General features: G+C 47.3%; 1 protein-coding gene across 1 annotated transcript; it reads left to right on the top strand.

Moving 5' to 3' along the window:
* The first annotated feature begins 4,013 nt into the window (after positions 1 to 4,013).
* On the top strand, positions 4,014 to 14,761 carry igfbp5b (insulin-like growth factor binding protein 5b). Its single transcript, XM_088315154.1, has 4 exons — positions 4,014 to 4,874; positions 12,087 to 12,301; positions 12,390 to 12,509; positions 13,081 to 14,761. Exons 1-4 carry the CDS (start codon positions 4,535 to 4,537, stop codon positions 13,216 to 13,218), a joined length of 813 nt encoding a protein of 270 aa, XP_088171280.1. The 5' UTR covers positions 4,014 to 4,534; the 3' UTR covers positions 13,219 to 14,761.
* The last annotated feature ends 696 nt before the right edge of the window (positions 14,762 to 15,457 follow it).

The raw sequence follows: 15,457 nt of genomic DNA, 5'->3' as shown, positions 1-15,457 counted from the left end.
GTCAACTTGGCCACGCGGCAAAAACAATTCAAGTCCAAAGCAAGTGAGTTCTTGACTCATTTTTGTCATGATGTGTATTTGTTGTTTTTGGTGTCATGTTTTGGCCTTGTGTTCCTGTCCAGTCTTTGGTGTCCACCTGTGTTGGTTTACCCAAGCCCTCGTGTTCACCAATCAGGTCCTTCCAACCCTCCGTGTCTTGTCCAGGTGCTCCTCGTTGTCTCGTCAATTTGTTTGTATTTAGTTCCCTGCTTGCGTTCACTTCCGGTTGGTCCCTTGTCTGTGTCAGTCGTCCTTGTCAGTTGTCCTGTTCAGTGATCCCTGTCAGCGTCCACGTCCGTCCTGTCTCGTCAAGTTTACTAAAGTCATGTCATTGTTTTTGTTGCTTCCACTTGTTTTGTACTTTTTAGGGTTTTTTTTTTCTTAAGTTTCCCCTCCCTCGCTTCCCTGTATTTTTGGGTCCTCCTCTTCCCCAACCTCTTCGTCGCCTCGGTCACCTGAGACTTTTCACCAGACACGCATCAAATCGTTTTTGTTTTTAAAAAGTGAATTGGGGACATTTTTCAATGAGTCACCGTGTGCGTTGTTGCAACGAGACGCTAAATCTTTTTCAAAATGAATTTGAGAACAGCTTGTCAGTCAAAACTCATTTCGCAAGTCTCAAGGCTGACAACTGATACCGACGTTTTTTTTTTTGTTTTTTTTCTTATGGGAGCTTTCCATGACTCATATCTTTTGCAGATACGCTTGATTAAGATTTCGGCATATTGTCCAAAAGTCAATATTTTGTATTCTCGGCAGAAATGTGACGCTGGATTTGTACAATGTTCAAGCGCCCCAGAAAGCCAAAAGAATCAAGAAGATTGGAGGCTTGGCAGAAGAAACGTGGCTTCCCAAACAAAACGCTTTCGGTCCTTTTTCTGTATTTATTCCGGATGAGAAAAAAGAAATCAACGGACGCATCTCGCGTCTCGTTCAAGTTGTTGATGTTGCTTTCCAACCAACGTTGAGAGCAAAACGAGCTTTCTGGAGCCCGCTGTTCCGTCTCGGCGGATCAGCGGCGCACAATAACAACACCTCGCCGTGCGTTCTGATGAACCGGATTGTTTACGTGGGCAAGGAGCGTTTGTGTATCGCACACATTTCTCAAATGGACAGAAACGAAAACACAACGTTGGGTTTCTCCGCTGAGTTGCTTTTTGGGGGTTATGCAAACTTGCGTTTACGTGGTCGCAGAAAGCTGACGTTGACGTGTGTCAACATGTATTTATTAAGGACTGACTTACACCAGTGGTACTCAACCACCGGGCCGCGGACCGGAACCGGACCCTTCGGCACTATGAATCGGGCCGCACAGATGGAGAAAAACAAATAAACTTGCAGTTGACGCATGTCAAGATGCTAAATGTCTCGGTCGCGTGACACGAATAATAAATGAGTTGGAAGCCCGCTCGTCTGCTCGATCGTCAGGCGTTTTGGGTCATCTATGAGGACTGACCTCGACTTGAGGCGCCAGAATAAGAAGAACACAAACTAATACCTGAGATGCCGCTGAATGGTTCTCGCGACTGCTTTCTGGCACCATCGCGCTGCGACCGCGAGCCAGGCAGGCATTTCTGTGTTCGATCAAGACTTTGGCAGTTGAAATGTCCACTTTTGGAGTCGAGTCAATCTGGAAAATTGCAGGCTCCAAAAATAGAACGCATACAATCGCTCTCTGGAGACGGAACCATAATCTGCCATTAAATGTTTGGACTCGCTAAAAGTCAAACGATGCACGGAGCAGATCTTTGGAATGTGTCCATATACTGAGCGAACAATGAGAGTGAAATAAAAAAAAGAAATGACGCTGCAAAGTTGAGGTGAGATTGTTATCTCGTATTAGCTTTCGTCTTGGATGGTTTGTCACTTTTTTTTACTGATTCGAGCAAACGTGGCTTCATATAACATATTCTATTTTCCCAGTTATTATTTTACTATATTTAGTATCTTCCTATTTTTATTTAACGCTCGTGATCCACCGCAGGCTGAATTGACCTATTTTAATTGAAAGCTTCGACGATTGAATAAATTCAGGCTCAACGACCGCTTTTACCACCTAGCATTGAAATGAATCCGCCACGCCCACAACCTCAAATCCGAACAAACGACTTGACCTGCGCCGCTGTTAAAACGTTAGTGCAATTTTTTGGATGGAAGACAAAATGGATGCAAAAGGGGCAGCGCAATGTGGGTTCAAGGGTGACTTTGGCCACCCCAGGCCACCCTGTAGCCCCGCCCCTGAGAGCGCACACAAATACGGGTGGACGGATGCAAAGACCAAAATGTAGGAAAATGCATTCAAAAGTAAAATGGCCTCCATCAAAAGTCAACATCCAAGTTGTTACAAACACTCGGTAGCAGTGTGACCTTTTTTGAATCGTTGAGCCACTGTGCAGGAGAAAAGCTTCTTGCTCAAAACAAACACTCCAGTGTCTATTTTTGGATTCATGGGGGTACGATCCAATACCCGCACAGCGTTCACTTCACGCTCAGCCTGCCATACGGCTGGACAATATAGCTCCAACACGTGAGGCTCCACCATTCAGCGTTGTTAACAGCGCCTCCTAGTGGACACGCGAAGAAAACCAAGAGACAAGCAAGAAAAGCCGCCACTCCGCACACGTTCAATGCAAGCTGACACGCCATGAAGAACGATTCGCGGCAGGTTTTTGGAAGCGTTGAGTGTGAAGCGATCAACGTGTGCGCTGCGTCCCACGAAGCGAGCAGAGATGGAAAGAACAGCCTTGAGCTTGGCAGGCCGCGAGATGACATGTGCACACGCTGAAACAATCAGCCCCGAGTTATTGTGGATGCGACAATGGCAGCACAAGACTCGCGCACGAACTTGTCAGGCATGTTGCCTGCAAAAACCTGCAACGCGCAAACACACGCGCACGCACGCGCACGCCTCCAAACACGTGTGCGTGTTTCGGGATACGTGTTGGCTTGTGTGCGTTCGTGCGCGCGCGTGTTTGTACAGGAGGAGAAACGTGGCCCCATTTGTAAAACCCAAATGGGAACCGATGGAAGCAACAGGTGCGGGTGACTTATGGACACAACACTTGACATTGCAAAAGCAACTGGAATCCACGTCCAGGTTTTGTGTATCCTGGTGAAAAGGGGGTATTAGAAGCAGGGCCATCCTGGGACTTTGGGGGCAGGTGGTTGTGAGGAGGAAGAGGGGGCTCTTACCTGCACCAATGCCACTCATTAGCGCCCCCTGGAAATTTGGAAACAATTAAAGTTTGGTGGACAAAAAGGTGTCTTGGATATGTGCCTGAAGTGGGACTGGAAATCAGAAATGTTGGTTTTAAGAGGCGTTTTGGAGCAAATTCCCCCTTACTTCTTTGACACCAATTACTACTTTACTACAGTTTCATCCTATTTGATCTGTTGACCAAGTGGTTGCCAAACTTAAAAAGTTAACCTGATGCATGATAAAATGATTAGTTATGAGGAGGTTTCAAATGGTCGATTTTGCAATATTAAACTTTTTAATTGGCACTTAGCAGAAAACACACAAACACTCTCCGCTAACAACCCAGGCTGAACTTAGTGACTCCTGACATAGGCCAGATCTCAGAACAGTTTAGAATGTATCAATTCAACACTCAGAAAGAGCAAAGGGGGAAAAAATAAAATAGAAGTACATGTACAAAATTTGCAATTGCTTTGTGGCTTCCTAAGAATTCTAAAGCTTTTTTTAATGAGAGATATTTTCAATTTTGGAGACTATAGACGCAGTGGGCCACTTCGGTCAACGGAGGGTAAAAAGCTGGAATCTTTTCACACTGACTTTTACTTATGTCATCAGAATGTTGCAACGCTCAGATTGCTCTAAAGTGGTGACTTTTTTTTCTTCCCATTTTGCACCTCCGCATGAGCTCAGCAGTGGTGGGGGTGGGGGGCGAGAGAGAGAGAGAGAGAGAGAGAGAGACACACAGAGAGAGAGAGAGAGAGAGAGAGAAGTTTTGGCGTGGCTCCAAGCGGTGGAACAAGTGCGCCTCCCTTCCCTGGCTGCTGTTGAGCGTATTCATAGTTCGGGGTTTGCGCTCGAGCTGTTTTTAAAAAGCCAAAGCAGCTCTCAAGTTGATCAGTCTGCTACACATCGTCAGTTGGAGAAAGTAGTGCTAATTGAAGGGGACTGTTTTGGCTTGGCCATTTTCGCTCCTTCTAACGCAAATATTCCATTTTTTTTATTTCAATTTTTTTGGGGGGGGGTCTTGCTCATTTTGAGTGTTGAGGGCGAGAGCGCGCCAACTTGTTCAAGCTTCTAATTAACGCGCTTTTTGCTTTTGTTTTGAATTAGATAGCAACACTCCTTGGATAAAGACTCTTGGCTTTAGCTTTTAAGACTGGATTAACTGATTGAGGCATTGTGCTTCATTAGAGCGGTCCACTTTTCCCCCCTCCTCCTCCACCTCCTCCTCCTTCCCTCCACCTCCTCCTCCGCGGCTCCGTTTTTTACGCGAGAACTCTAGGCGAGACGACAACAATGTTTGGGACTTTGTGCCTCTTGGTGACGCTTGTGTGGGGACTTCGCGGCTGCTGCTGCTGGGGCTCGTACGTGCCGTGCGAGACGTGTGACGACAAGGCGAGGTCCATGTGCCCGCCGATCCCGAGCGGCTGCCAGCTGGTCAAGGAGCCCGGCTGCGGCTGCTGCCTCACATGCGCGCTGAGCGAGGGCCAAGCGTGCGGCGTGTACACGGGGACGTGCGCGCAAGGCCTGCGCTGCCTGCCCCGCAGTGGCGAGGAGAAGCCCCTGCACGCCCTCCTGCACGGCCGCGGAGCGTGCAGCAACGAGAAGGGATACAAACCCGCGCACCCGCCCGTAGGTAAGAAACGCACGCACCCGGAGAGACGATGGCGAGCGCTGCGCTGCGCTGCGCTGCGCTGCACTGCGCTGCGCCGCGTTGCCCACGCGCGTGCGTGCGTTTGTGCGCTTTTGGGCATTCGGATGATGTCTGCGGAGCTCAATTCATATTGCGCGCGCGCCGCGGGGGGCGATGTAAAGCGGATTGAACACGCCTGTTCTGCTGCGGGTCAAATTGACCCACGTTCAAGTTCAACGATGACTTGCAAACGACAGTTTTCCTGCTCCGGGTCAGATTGAGCAAGTTAAATACGATGAATTTGTCGTCTACTCAATGACAAAGCTCCCTGATTTGCAATTAAAATGTTATGTTTGGAATTTTCCCAATTAAATGTGCCTTGGGTCAAAGCGACCCGTTTTAACGTAAAAAAATAGAATCAGTTGGCCTTCAACACGAGTGGTTACATATTTGAGTTGAAATGCATTCATGAGGAGTTGTTGGCATCTTTCCAATTCAACCTGCCCAATGTCAAATTAAGCCGCAACATTTGTCCTATTGGTTCCTCTCTCGAGACCCTCAGACGGTCGTCAAATTGAAAAACAAAGTAGCCTGATGCATATCAAAATGATTGGGCACGGAGTCAATCATGAGATACAAAATGTGTTCATTGGCATTTTTCCCACAGACGCGCGATCACTTATGTAATTTGATTTATGATCAAGCACCCGCTTTGTTGCGCAATCGAAAAAGAAGAAATGAATGACTCGTAATGGACTTAATGACTCACCAGCAATTTTACTTGGCTGGTTTTTCTAATGTGCCATGCCTGGCCGGGTCAAATGGACCAAAGAAAATACAATTTCATCATCTGGCAAGACCCCAGATTGTCGTCAAATCTAAATAAAGTAGTCGGACGCAGTATCACGACGGTTAGAATTGCGTCATATGTCAAAGGGGATTTTTTTTAATTCTCTTTTTTCAACTAAATATTGCCTTGCATGGGTCAAATTGACCCATGTGGAAGTTTAAAGAAATGAATATGTCATCAACATACGTTATGGAAATGGTTCATGTGACATATTTTCAATGAGAGTGGGCGATGTGATGTTTTGATTATTTTTCACATTTGAGACTTTTGGATAACTACAATTTCTCGGGGTCAGACTGACCCAGGAACATTTCTCCTCTTTGATCAAGACCAGAAGGTTGGCAAATTTAAAAACGCTCAATGGATGCATGATAAATGGTTCGCAATCATCGAGTGGGGAGCTTCAGAGACTCTTGGATAATTAAACATGCACCGGGTCAAATTGACCCGGGAATAGTTTGATCCCATTTGATCCGATATTAAGACCACAGATGGTAGCAGAAACTCAAAAAAGAGGTGCTGGATACAAAATAAAATGTTTCTTCATGAAGATTAGAATTGGATTTACTTTATTGTTTCAACATCTAAGTGGGGCAATTTATCAAGACCCAACCCCAGATGGTGGACAAATGTAAAAAAAAAAAAATCAAGTCGTCGTTAGTTTGACAGATGGCAGGTGCCACCTGATTAACTTAACGCCTTAATTTGATTTTAAACCGGCTTTCTGGAGGGTGTTCGCCCAAATCTCAAACGGGCATGTGACCGCTTGATTGACAGCTCTCAGCTTCACTTGTTTGATTGCCCGAAAGAGAAAGGCTGCTCGAAAAAGCGCTCGATGTGCACGTCAGCGTGACTCGTGTCACTCATCAGCCGCTTGAAACTGTTTTAAAGTCGGAGCGGCAAAATAGTTGTTGAGTAATTTGATTCATTGTTGCACCGCCTGCCATCCAGCTGGGATTGATTTTCATCAGACTTTGAATCATGTTGAATCAATTAAGTGTTTCGAGCAGGCGTCCTCAATCCTGTTCCTCGAATGCCGCTGTCCTGCTTGTTGTTCATCTCTCTCGAATGCAACACAAATGATCAGGAAAGTTATCTCGCTTCTTGTGGATTATTGGATCATTTGAATCAGCTGTGTTGCACCAGGACGGGATGGAAACCAGATGGCACAGCGGCCCTCGAGGAACAGGTTTGAGGATTCCCCGGTTTAGAGGCCTTGTGTCACTAAAAATGTACCAAATGCTCACAATTTTGTAGTTGTTCATGAAAGCAGCTTGATTGACTTTGTCTTTCATCAACATAAGATGATTTGCGTTTCCTTTGGAAAAGAAACAAACCATGACAAGCGGTGAGTGACCCCTCATCTTGATCTTCAACTCAAAAGCTGTGCTGATCTCCAATCCAATGTTTTATGGATTGTGGACACATTTTCAGGGACGTGCTGCCAGCGTTTATTTTTTGGATGTCGTTTGGTAAACGCCGGCGACCACGCTGAGCAGTATCGATCGGAAGGATCTTGGCCTTGAGTTTTGGTTTGTTGCCGTGTTACCCACAAGATAACAGGAGTGTGAAACCGGGCGGTGGACGGCGATTGGCAAGGCGAGCTTCTAGTTTGATTTCAGCTGTGACCCAGTGGAGCAAGTTGACGAAGGGGGTGGGCGGGGCCTTGGGGGGGCGGCTCAAGTGTTCAAATGTTGAGCTCAACAATGGGCGGAAAGAAGCCAAAATAAGATTACGTTGCGGAAGCAATGGCCAACTCGCCGTTCGAGGTCGTGTCCCGGCATTGCGTTAGTTGGTGGTTTGCTTTCGACCAAAAGAGTTGGATAGATTGAGAGTTGGTTCGCTCTCCTTTGGAGCGATTCGGCCCCCTCCGCCGAGCTTACCAACAGATATGACTTAGTGGCTGCAGGCGATGTTATCCTTCTGAAAGGACCTTTCGCTCCAGCCGATCGCGCTTTGCCAAGAAACAAAAGCTGATTTGGGAAAGCTTCCAAATGCGGCATGCTTGAATCGCAGATCAAAAGAAATACGTCGAAACAAGAAACCGTTTCCCCGCCGTTGACTCAGTGGCCACCGGTTGAGTTTACCGCTTGACTCCGCCTCAAGCTGCCAAATGGCGAAAGACCGGCTGCCTTGCATTATTTCAAGTGTTTTGCAAGTATGGCCTGCATTTGGCTCCGCTAAATAGCAAAGTTGTACGTTGAAGCGATTCAGACTCAAATGGTTGTGTGTTGGGGAGGAGCTAAGTTTAGCCTGAGTTGTTAGCGGAAGTTATTGAGGACCGTCACCATACGTGCGGGACGGCAAAACTTCTACGATCATTAAAAATGCTTCACCGTCTTCACAGGAAAACTTTGTTGTTCCGCCTGAAGGCCTCAACACACCAATCCAACGGCGGCCTTTGTAAAGTCGATACACGGCGTCTGGTTGGTGTAGCGCGCCACGTCGTAAAGTCGGAGCCGTTGTTGAGGCGTCTGGGGGGCGTGTTCGTCAATTCAACATGCACAATCAAGTCGGTCTGTTGTATGAGATCTGTGATTGGCTGTTAGCGAGCCAATCAGTGCACTGGACAAGAACCGGAAGTGACAAATGCGGACAAACGGTTGAAAAGTGAAGCTATTTCTCAAGAACTAAATAACTTTGCTCCTGGCTGGACAGAAGAGCGCCAAGACAAACTAATCACTCTCATTGACGAAAGACCACCGTTAATCGACATCACCGCCAAAGGCAACGTATCGACTAGCGCCGCCGATGGCCCGGAGGGGTACTACATCTCCCCCATGCGCAAAATGTCCAAGCCGTTGGTGTCTCTGTCAGCTTTTGCGGTGTGTGCTTTCGTCATTTTCCGGTCCGACGTGCCGACTTCAAGGCCAACGCGACAGTTGGCCACGACGTCCGACGTCCGATTGGTGTGTCGAGGCCTTTAGATGTACCGCTTTTCTTCTTGCTGGAAAGTTTCGACAGATGAGCAGAAAGTCAATTTAGTGTTGCCCCCCCCTCCCGTCCCCCCACATGCGGAACCTTCTGCCTGACAACGACATGACGAAGTGGAAAGACTCGATGTGGCTTTCCGTCCGTCTCACCTTGAGCAGCCAAGACGGAGCAGCACCAGCTTGGTGTGCTGCTGCGGATCCTTTGCACGTACTCGGGTTACTTCAAAAGGTCTTTGGGTTCAAGTTGGAGTGCATCGCCTGCCGTGAGATTAAAAAAAAAAGAGAGAACAAAAAAAGTACATATCGTGCCCAAGTCGTATCGAGTAAATAAGCGTAAAATATGAAGTTGGATTGTCATCGCGACGCTGCCGGCAGCGTCACCGCTTAACAAATCGTCTCCTCGATGCGCATGAGTTGGCGGCAAACATACGCGGCGCCATTTGCTCCGTTCAAAGTCTCCGTCGCCAACACAGGTCACATGTTGACGTTGTCTTTGGAACAATATGAGACCCAAAGCCGTGAAGGCTTGATTTGATTTTCAACTGCGATTGACCTACTTTGCCACATTGCGCCCCTCAACCAAATTTGCGTTCATCCTATTTTTAGTTTTCAAATTGCCATCTTTACGACATATTAAAATGAATGGAAAACGTCCTTAACATGTGCTGTGGTATTCCTGCGCTATCTCGTGATATGACATTGCCCGCTTGCACCCAGTAATTGTCTTGCGGCCACGGCTAACCCAAGACGAGCTTTGGTCCGTCAATGTCGCTCATTAGCAAGCCCGACTTAGATGTGGGACGAGACCTCAGACCAGAAATTGGAGCGTGCGGCAGAAGGCCAATTGGCATTCCCCTGATAATGTCCTTTTGACATGACCAAATGCAACATGGACACGGAACATTTGTTTGCAGCTGTAAAAAGGTCAAAAGCAGTTTGTTCCACGAAGCCGTCGGTCTTTTGTGGAATCAATCACATCCTTTGTGTGTTTAGTGCGCGGCCATTTCGATTGTTCTCGCTGGGGAAGCTTTGGATTGCAGGCAACGATTCTCTGCATAAAATCATTCAAAGAGTTCTTTCCTGCTGACTTGAGACCAGACAGCCAAATATTTTAGCTCGCCTCAAACCTCAAATAAATATGATCTTGTGACCATTTTAATTGAGTTGCATCAATTTGCCTCACCGGCTCTAAAATGTAGGCCCTGAGAACATTTTGTCTCCATCACGGAGAAAAGTGTTGAGTTCACACCTGCGTCTCAAACTTCAGCCGTATCAGCACTTGATCTTGAAATATTCAAGAGGTTGACGAAGGATACTCGCCGAACGTCACGCCTTATATGACACGAGCCTCGGGCTCGTTTGTCCATCTAATTATCACATCCTACCCACCGTTGAGATTCAACGCGGCTCCCTTGCATCTTCAAAAAGATGGCGTTTCAGATGCATAGCATGTTGGAATTCTGGGAATTCCGATAAAAGCTGTGACGATCGATGGTTTGGTGGCCATTTTGATTTTTTTGTCGTAGCGGCAAAGAGAAAAATCCTCTGGCTGCGTGTCCAATTGCTGCCTTTTTTAAATAAGCACAATTTGGTGCAGATGATTTTTAAACAGAAAGGTATGAAATCTGGAACTTGGCTCGCTTGGCTTGTGTCCAGTCTTTGCTACTTGAAACACGGCGAAAACGGTCATCCGGGGGGGGTTGCGCCCCCACAAATTTGGTCAACTGTTGTGATTGCGGCGCAAAATTCTGCCACACGACTTCATTCTCCGTCAAACTGGCGGTTGAATGAGCTCAATGCTGCAAATCTGAAAGGATTGAGTGAGAAACAAAGTACATCAAGAGCAGTCGAGGAGGAGGGGGTGGGGGCGGCGCACACGGGAATGTTTGTCGGCCATATTTATATTTAGCAAGTAATCGCTCTGAGGGAGACACACGAACACATCCAAACACAAACCCGAGGCCCGCCAAGTCATGAGTTGTGAGATTAATTTCAAAGAGATGGCTGTGCAGAAGCCAAAGACCCAATTCCAGTAATCACCTTGCCCACCCCGCGGCCCCCGCGGCTCCCCTCCCCAACTCGCCCCTCCCCTGCCGGAGACTCCAGACGCTCAAGCTGTGTCAGTTCCTCGTGGCTCGTGTCCTCGCCGCCGTTCTCGGTGGTCGCAACCAACGTGCGGAGTAACCGGTCGGCAACTTGGTCAATCCGACTCAACCGACCTTTGCCCCCGTCTGGTGAAGTTGTAATTCGACAGCAGTTGGCCGTCCGCCCGCCCGCCGCCGGCATTCCTGTCCGGTTCAGTGCGTCTGGCCCTTTGCACCGCGGCGGGTTTTCCTTGTCAGATAAAAATAAGCGGGGCCATCCACTGGCATCGTCGCTCCAGCTTGACGAGGTCTGGCAAAGTCCCCACAATAACCAACTTGTGGTGCAACTAAGCCAAGGGGGGGGGGGCTTCTTTTAGTGGCCTCAAAGCACTTCTGCTCGGGCTACTGGCTTATAAAAGCTGAGCCCTAAGGAAGGGGGGGGGGGCCTCCGAGGTTAAGGATAAATCCCATCGAGACGTTTCTGCTATTTTCTGCTTTCTATGGAGAGCGCTGCAAATTGAGACGAATCAAATTTAAAGTAATCCCGTTTGGACTGACGTTCTGACACCAATGTCGGTGACATTTGCAGTCCAATCTTTTGCTCTCTCACTTAACAGCGCACCAGTAAAAACATTTGACATGGCGCCGTAGGATGCGCGGGAGCTCAACACCGCCGTTATGAGCGTGCACTCGGACAATAAACGTTGTTCGATGATAAGAAACGTTTGAAATTGGCCAAGGGGAAAAGCCGCACAGTCAAGTTTCCGCTTGCGTTCGTTGATCGGGACACGCGATCGAGTTCCTGGTGAACGCTTCGATTTGAAGTGTCAGGAAGGAAAATGCCCCAAATAAAAATTGTTCGGACATCCAAATTCACTTTTACTTTTTTGACGGGTCATTTTGCCCGGCAACAAAACAAAAAAGGACATCGTGTCAAGCAGCTTGTTTGCACGACAGACTTTGACGCGTGACTTGAAAGGAACCAGAGACGCCTCCTGAGCTCTTGGAGCAGATTTTTATCTTGAAGGAAGATTTTTTTTTTGGTGCACTTGTGTCGATTGAGCTCGTGCGTCGCCGCAAACTCGAGAGGAAGAATACTTGCCGTTGTGTTGGCGTCCCGAGGAAACAAATTGCCTCTCACCAAAGTTGTTGCGATAGTAACGAGACAAAAAGCCGACACATCCCAAAATGGAAACGGTAAATTTTAGCATCATGTGAAAAATATGGCCCGAGAACTTGTCATTTTTTTACCTTTTGAATGATAACAATTTTTTTTTAACAAATCATCAAACATCGTTACCGTTAACGCTGAAACTCTTTGCTACTTATCCATTTTTTGTGCTTTTAGACCGCGAGTCTCAGGAACATGACGACACGATGGCCACAGAGATTACGGAAGAGCTGCAGCCGGCGAAAGTTCCCCTCCTGACCAAAGACATTGTCAACAGTAAAAAGGTTCACGCCATGCGCAAGGAGCTAAAGAGGAAGTTGGGCAAGCAGCGCTCCATGGGCTCCCCCATGGACTACTCGCCACTGCCCGTGGACAAACACGAACCGGAATTTGTGAGTATCCCCAAAGTCGGCTTGAAAGCAAAGAAATCTTTGGCGCTTGTAAATCGTTGCCATCTTTTTGTCGTTGCAAAAAAAAAAGGGGCCCTGCCGGAGAAAACTGGACGGCATCATTCAGGGAATGAAAGACACGTCTCGAGTCATGGCGCTCTCTTTGTACCTGCCCAACTGTGACAGAAAAGGATTCTTCAAACGCAAACAGGTGAGTTTCCGTCTTTGATGCGGTTGCTTATAACGCTCGACATCCTCGCTTGCCTTTATTCCTTCGCTGACGTCTACCACAGCGATGTCCAACCACGATTTGCCGCAGGAGATGCATGTGAAGTGCATGCGATTGATAACGGCTTCCTCGCTCAGGAGCTCAAAGTCGCGTTCTGAAATGGTCATCTTTCTCTTCCCAACTGCCAAAATGTGCAAAGTCAACATTTGTTCCTTTGCCAAGTGTGGCTAATTGCAACCGGAGAGGAATGGGCGGCAAACTGAACTCCGCTGCCAAACGTTGTTGTTAGCATCGTTAGCGCAAACATCATTTGTGGATATCTGAAGGTGCTCTCGGCGATCGCACTTCATTCTTTGTCAATTGAATTGAGTCATTAAAGTTGCGATGAGGTCATCATATGTGCCTTGGCTCCGTTCATGCCAGCTCACATACTTTTTTGTTTTTTTGCGAACAAACGTTGCAGCTATTGGCAAGTGCAGACCAGTTGGATGCGGGTGCATGACAGCAACACGTTTTTCAAATCACATCTTTTGATCTGCTTGTCGGCCCGCAGTGCAAGCCGTCCCGTGGCCGCAAGCGGGGGATCTGCTGGTGCGTGGACAAGTACGGCGTTCAACTCCCCGGCACAGATTACAGCAATGGAGACATTCAGTGCAAAGATCTGGAGAGCACCAATAATAACAATGAGTAGAAGACAAAACGACGACACGGAGCGCAATCAGACGACAATTCCTGCCCTTCGACCCCCACCGGCCCAAATCCCGACGCCCGACTTGTACAAGACGCACGGCCCACATTTGCTCTCCGAACGACACGTGAATGCTCCCGTCTCACCTCAAGAGTTATTAACCCTCCTGTTACATTTCATTCCAGTCTCAGGAACAGCAACAATGTTCCTGGGTCAGTTTGACCCGCGCCGGTGTGTGAAATGAAAAAAAGAAAAAAACACTAACTAAATTTCTAATCATTGAATTGCAAATACGAGAAATGAATTGGTAATATTTCAGAAGCCAAGCAGCGGATTGTTTCATGCTGGAAAAAAAAAAAGACTTGACATGGGTCAATTTGACCCGTGACATAACAGGAGGGTTGAGGCTTGTTTTGAAAGACGCAATGTGCAAAATGAACACCTGTATATTTGTTTTCTTGTCTGTCATCTCCAAAATGATGGGGGGGGGGATTTGCAAGGGTGGGGGGCATCTGGTATTGCAAAATCTTGCCTGAGGGCCCCTTGTACGAGCCACGTTCACTGGCTGACTATTAACGTACATCAAAAATATTTTTTTGAACTGGGAGGGAGGGGCTACGTTGCCGGTTTTCAGCGGCTCGTATTCACAAATTGCATGAAAAAGCCACAAAAATGTCTTGTGGGAAAGTATCTTGCTTTTTTTTTCTTCTTTTTTGAAATTGTGGCCACGGTATTGATTTCATGTGTGCACCAAATGCTCGTTTGTGGACAGGAGCTAAAAATGACACGACAGGTGAGCTGCGCTTGCTAAGCCAGATATCCAAAATTGATCATGGGTACGTTATCAGAGCCACACATTTGTAGTTTCGGGCCTCAATTGAGGTTTGTGTGAGTACAAAAAAAAACCTTTTGCTCAATGATGACTATTGTGGCCAAAATTAAAAAAAAGAAAAAAAGAAACTATCCGAGTTTATGTGAGCGGCTGCAGACAAAAATTGACGTGAGCGCAAAGAGATGAACTGTCAGCCCGAGATGGGTGTTGCGTGTTTGTGCTTTTGTCAGAGCACTTCAAGAAAAAGGAGCAAACGTCTTTGACTTGTGGAAATTCACAAAATCAAGTGTTGCATGTTTACAGCGCGAGTGCGTGCTCTGCACTCGCCTGCTTTGCTGTATAATAGAGTGAGCCCATTCGATGACTACAAAAAAAAAGGTCATTTTATTTCTCAATTTTTTTTTTCTTTTGTCACAAGGTACTGCTCGGAGACGGCTCTCCGTTGTAAATTTGACGTGGAGCGTTTGGCAACGTAAAAAAACAAAGAAAAAAAAAACGGATGCTGACCGTCAGATGCGGACAAGTGTCTCTTTGACCATGTAGCTAGCCTGAAATGCCAACTGTGCCTATTTTGAAAAGACGCTGTCTTACCCGGTGAAATAAAAGACAAGAGAGAGAAAAAAAAAATGCTTTTCACCTGACGGGACTCACTTTTGACTTTTTGAGTCGAGTGCACAATCAAACGTACAAAGTTCGGAGCGGCGCTTCCTCGTGATTCTGAGCTGTTGTTTTCTTTGTGCTTTTTTTTTTTTTTTGCCTTCAGTGAAGAACAGATTTCCCACTTGTTTTCCCAAGCCATGTTCCTTCGATTAGTCTTCACCCCCCCCCCCCTTCCGATGTAACCATGCTTTGAAATCTCGTCATTGAATGTGTTTGTGCGATCGTGTTGCCCCCCCGCCCCCCCCCCCTCAGTGCCTTCCGTTTTGCAAATCCATTCAACTGGTGACATGGCCACATTGACTTTGTCAGACAAGGACGGACGTTTGACACGGGGTCAAGAGGTCGTGCCGATTAAACGAGAGGAACGATTTTGAATTTTTTTTTGTCTGCTTTGATTGCAAGTGCGACCTCCGCGTGGGTCAAGCGCCATTTTCTCGTTGTTTCTCAAGTGATAAGCTAAGATTCGTCGTCGCTGTTGTTGTGAATGCCGATGTACTTTATGGCTCGAGAGGAAGTTGTTCGGAAGTAAAGCGATACTTCCCCCTTGACATCAGTTGTGAAGATGTGACGTGTGGAGGCACTGCTCCGCTCCAGCACCCCGACCACGACCTCCACTGCCACGTCCCCCCCCCCCAAAAAAAAGCTTGCACTTATTTCAAGTAGCCACAATTGATCGTGATCCAATGTGGTGGTGTCATGAAGTCCCCCCAAAAAATTGTTGTGTTCACTTTTCAAGCCTGCTGCGTCACC

Source organism: Idiotropiscis lumnitzeri, chromosome 14 (assembly GCF_059441095.1).
Source record: "Idiotropiscis lumnitzeri isolate Australia: NSW breed Sydney's pygmy pipehorse chromosome 14, RoL_Ilum_1.0, whole genome shotgun sequence".
Lineage (NCBI taxonomy): Eukaryota > Metazoa > Chordata > Actinopteri > Syngnathiformes > Syngnathidae > Idiotropiscis > Idiotropiscis lumnitzeri.
This window is presented reverse-complemented; position numbering and strand designations above follow the sequence as displayed.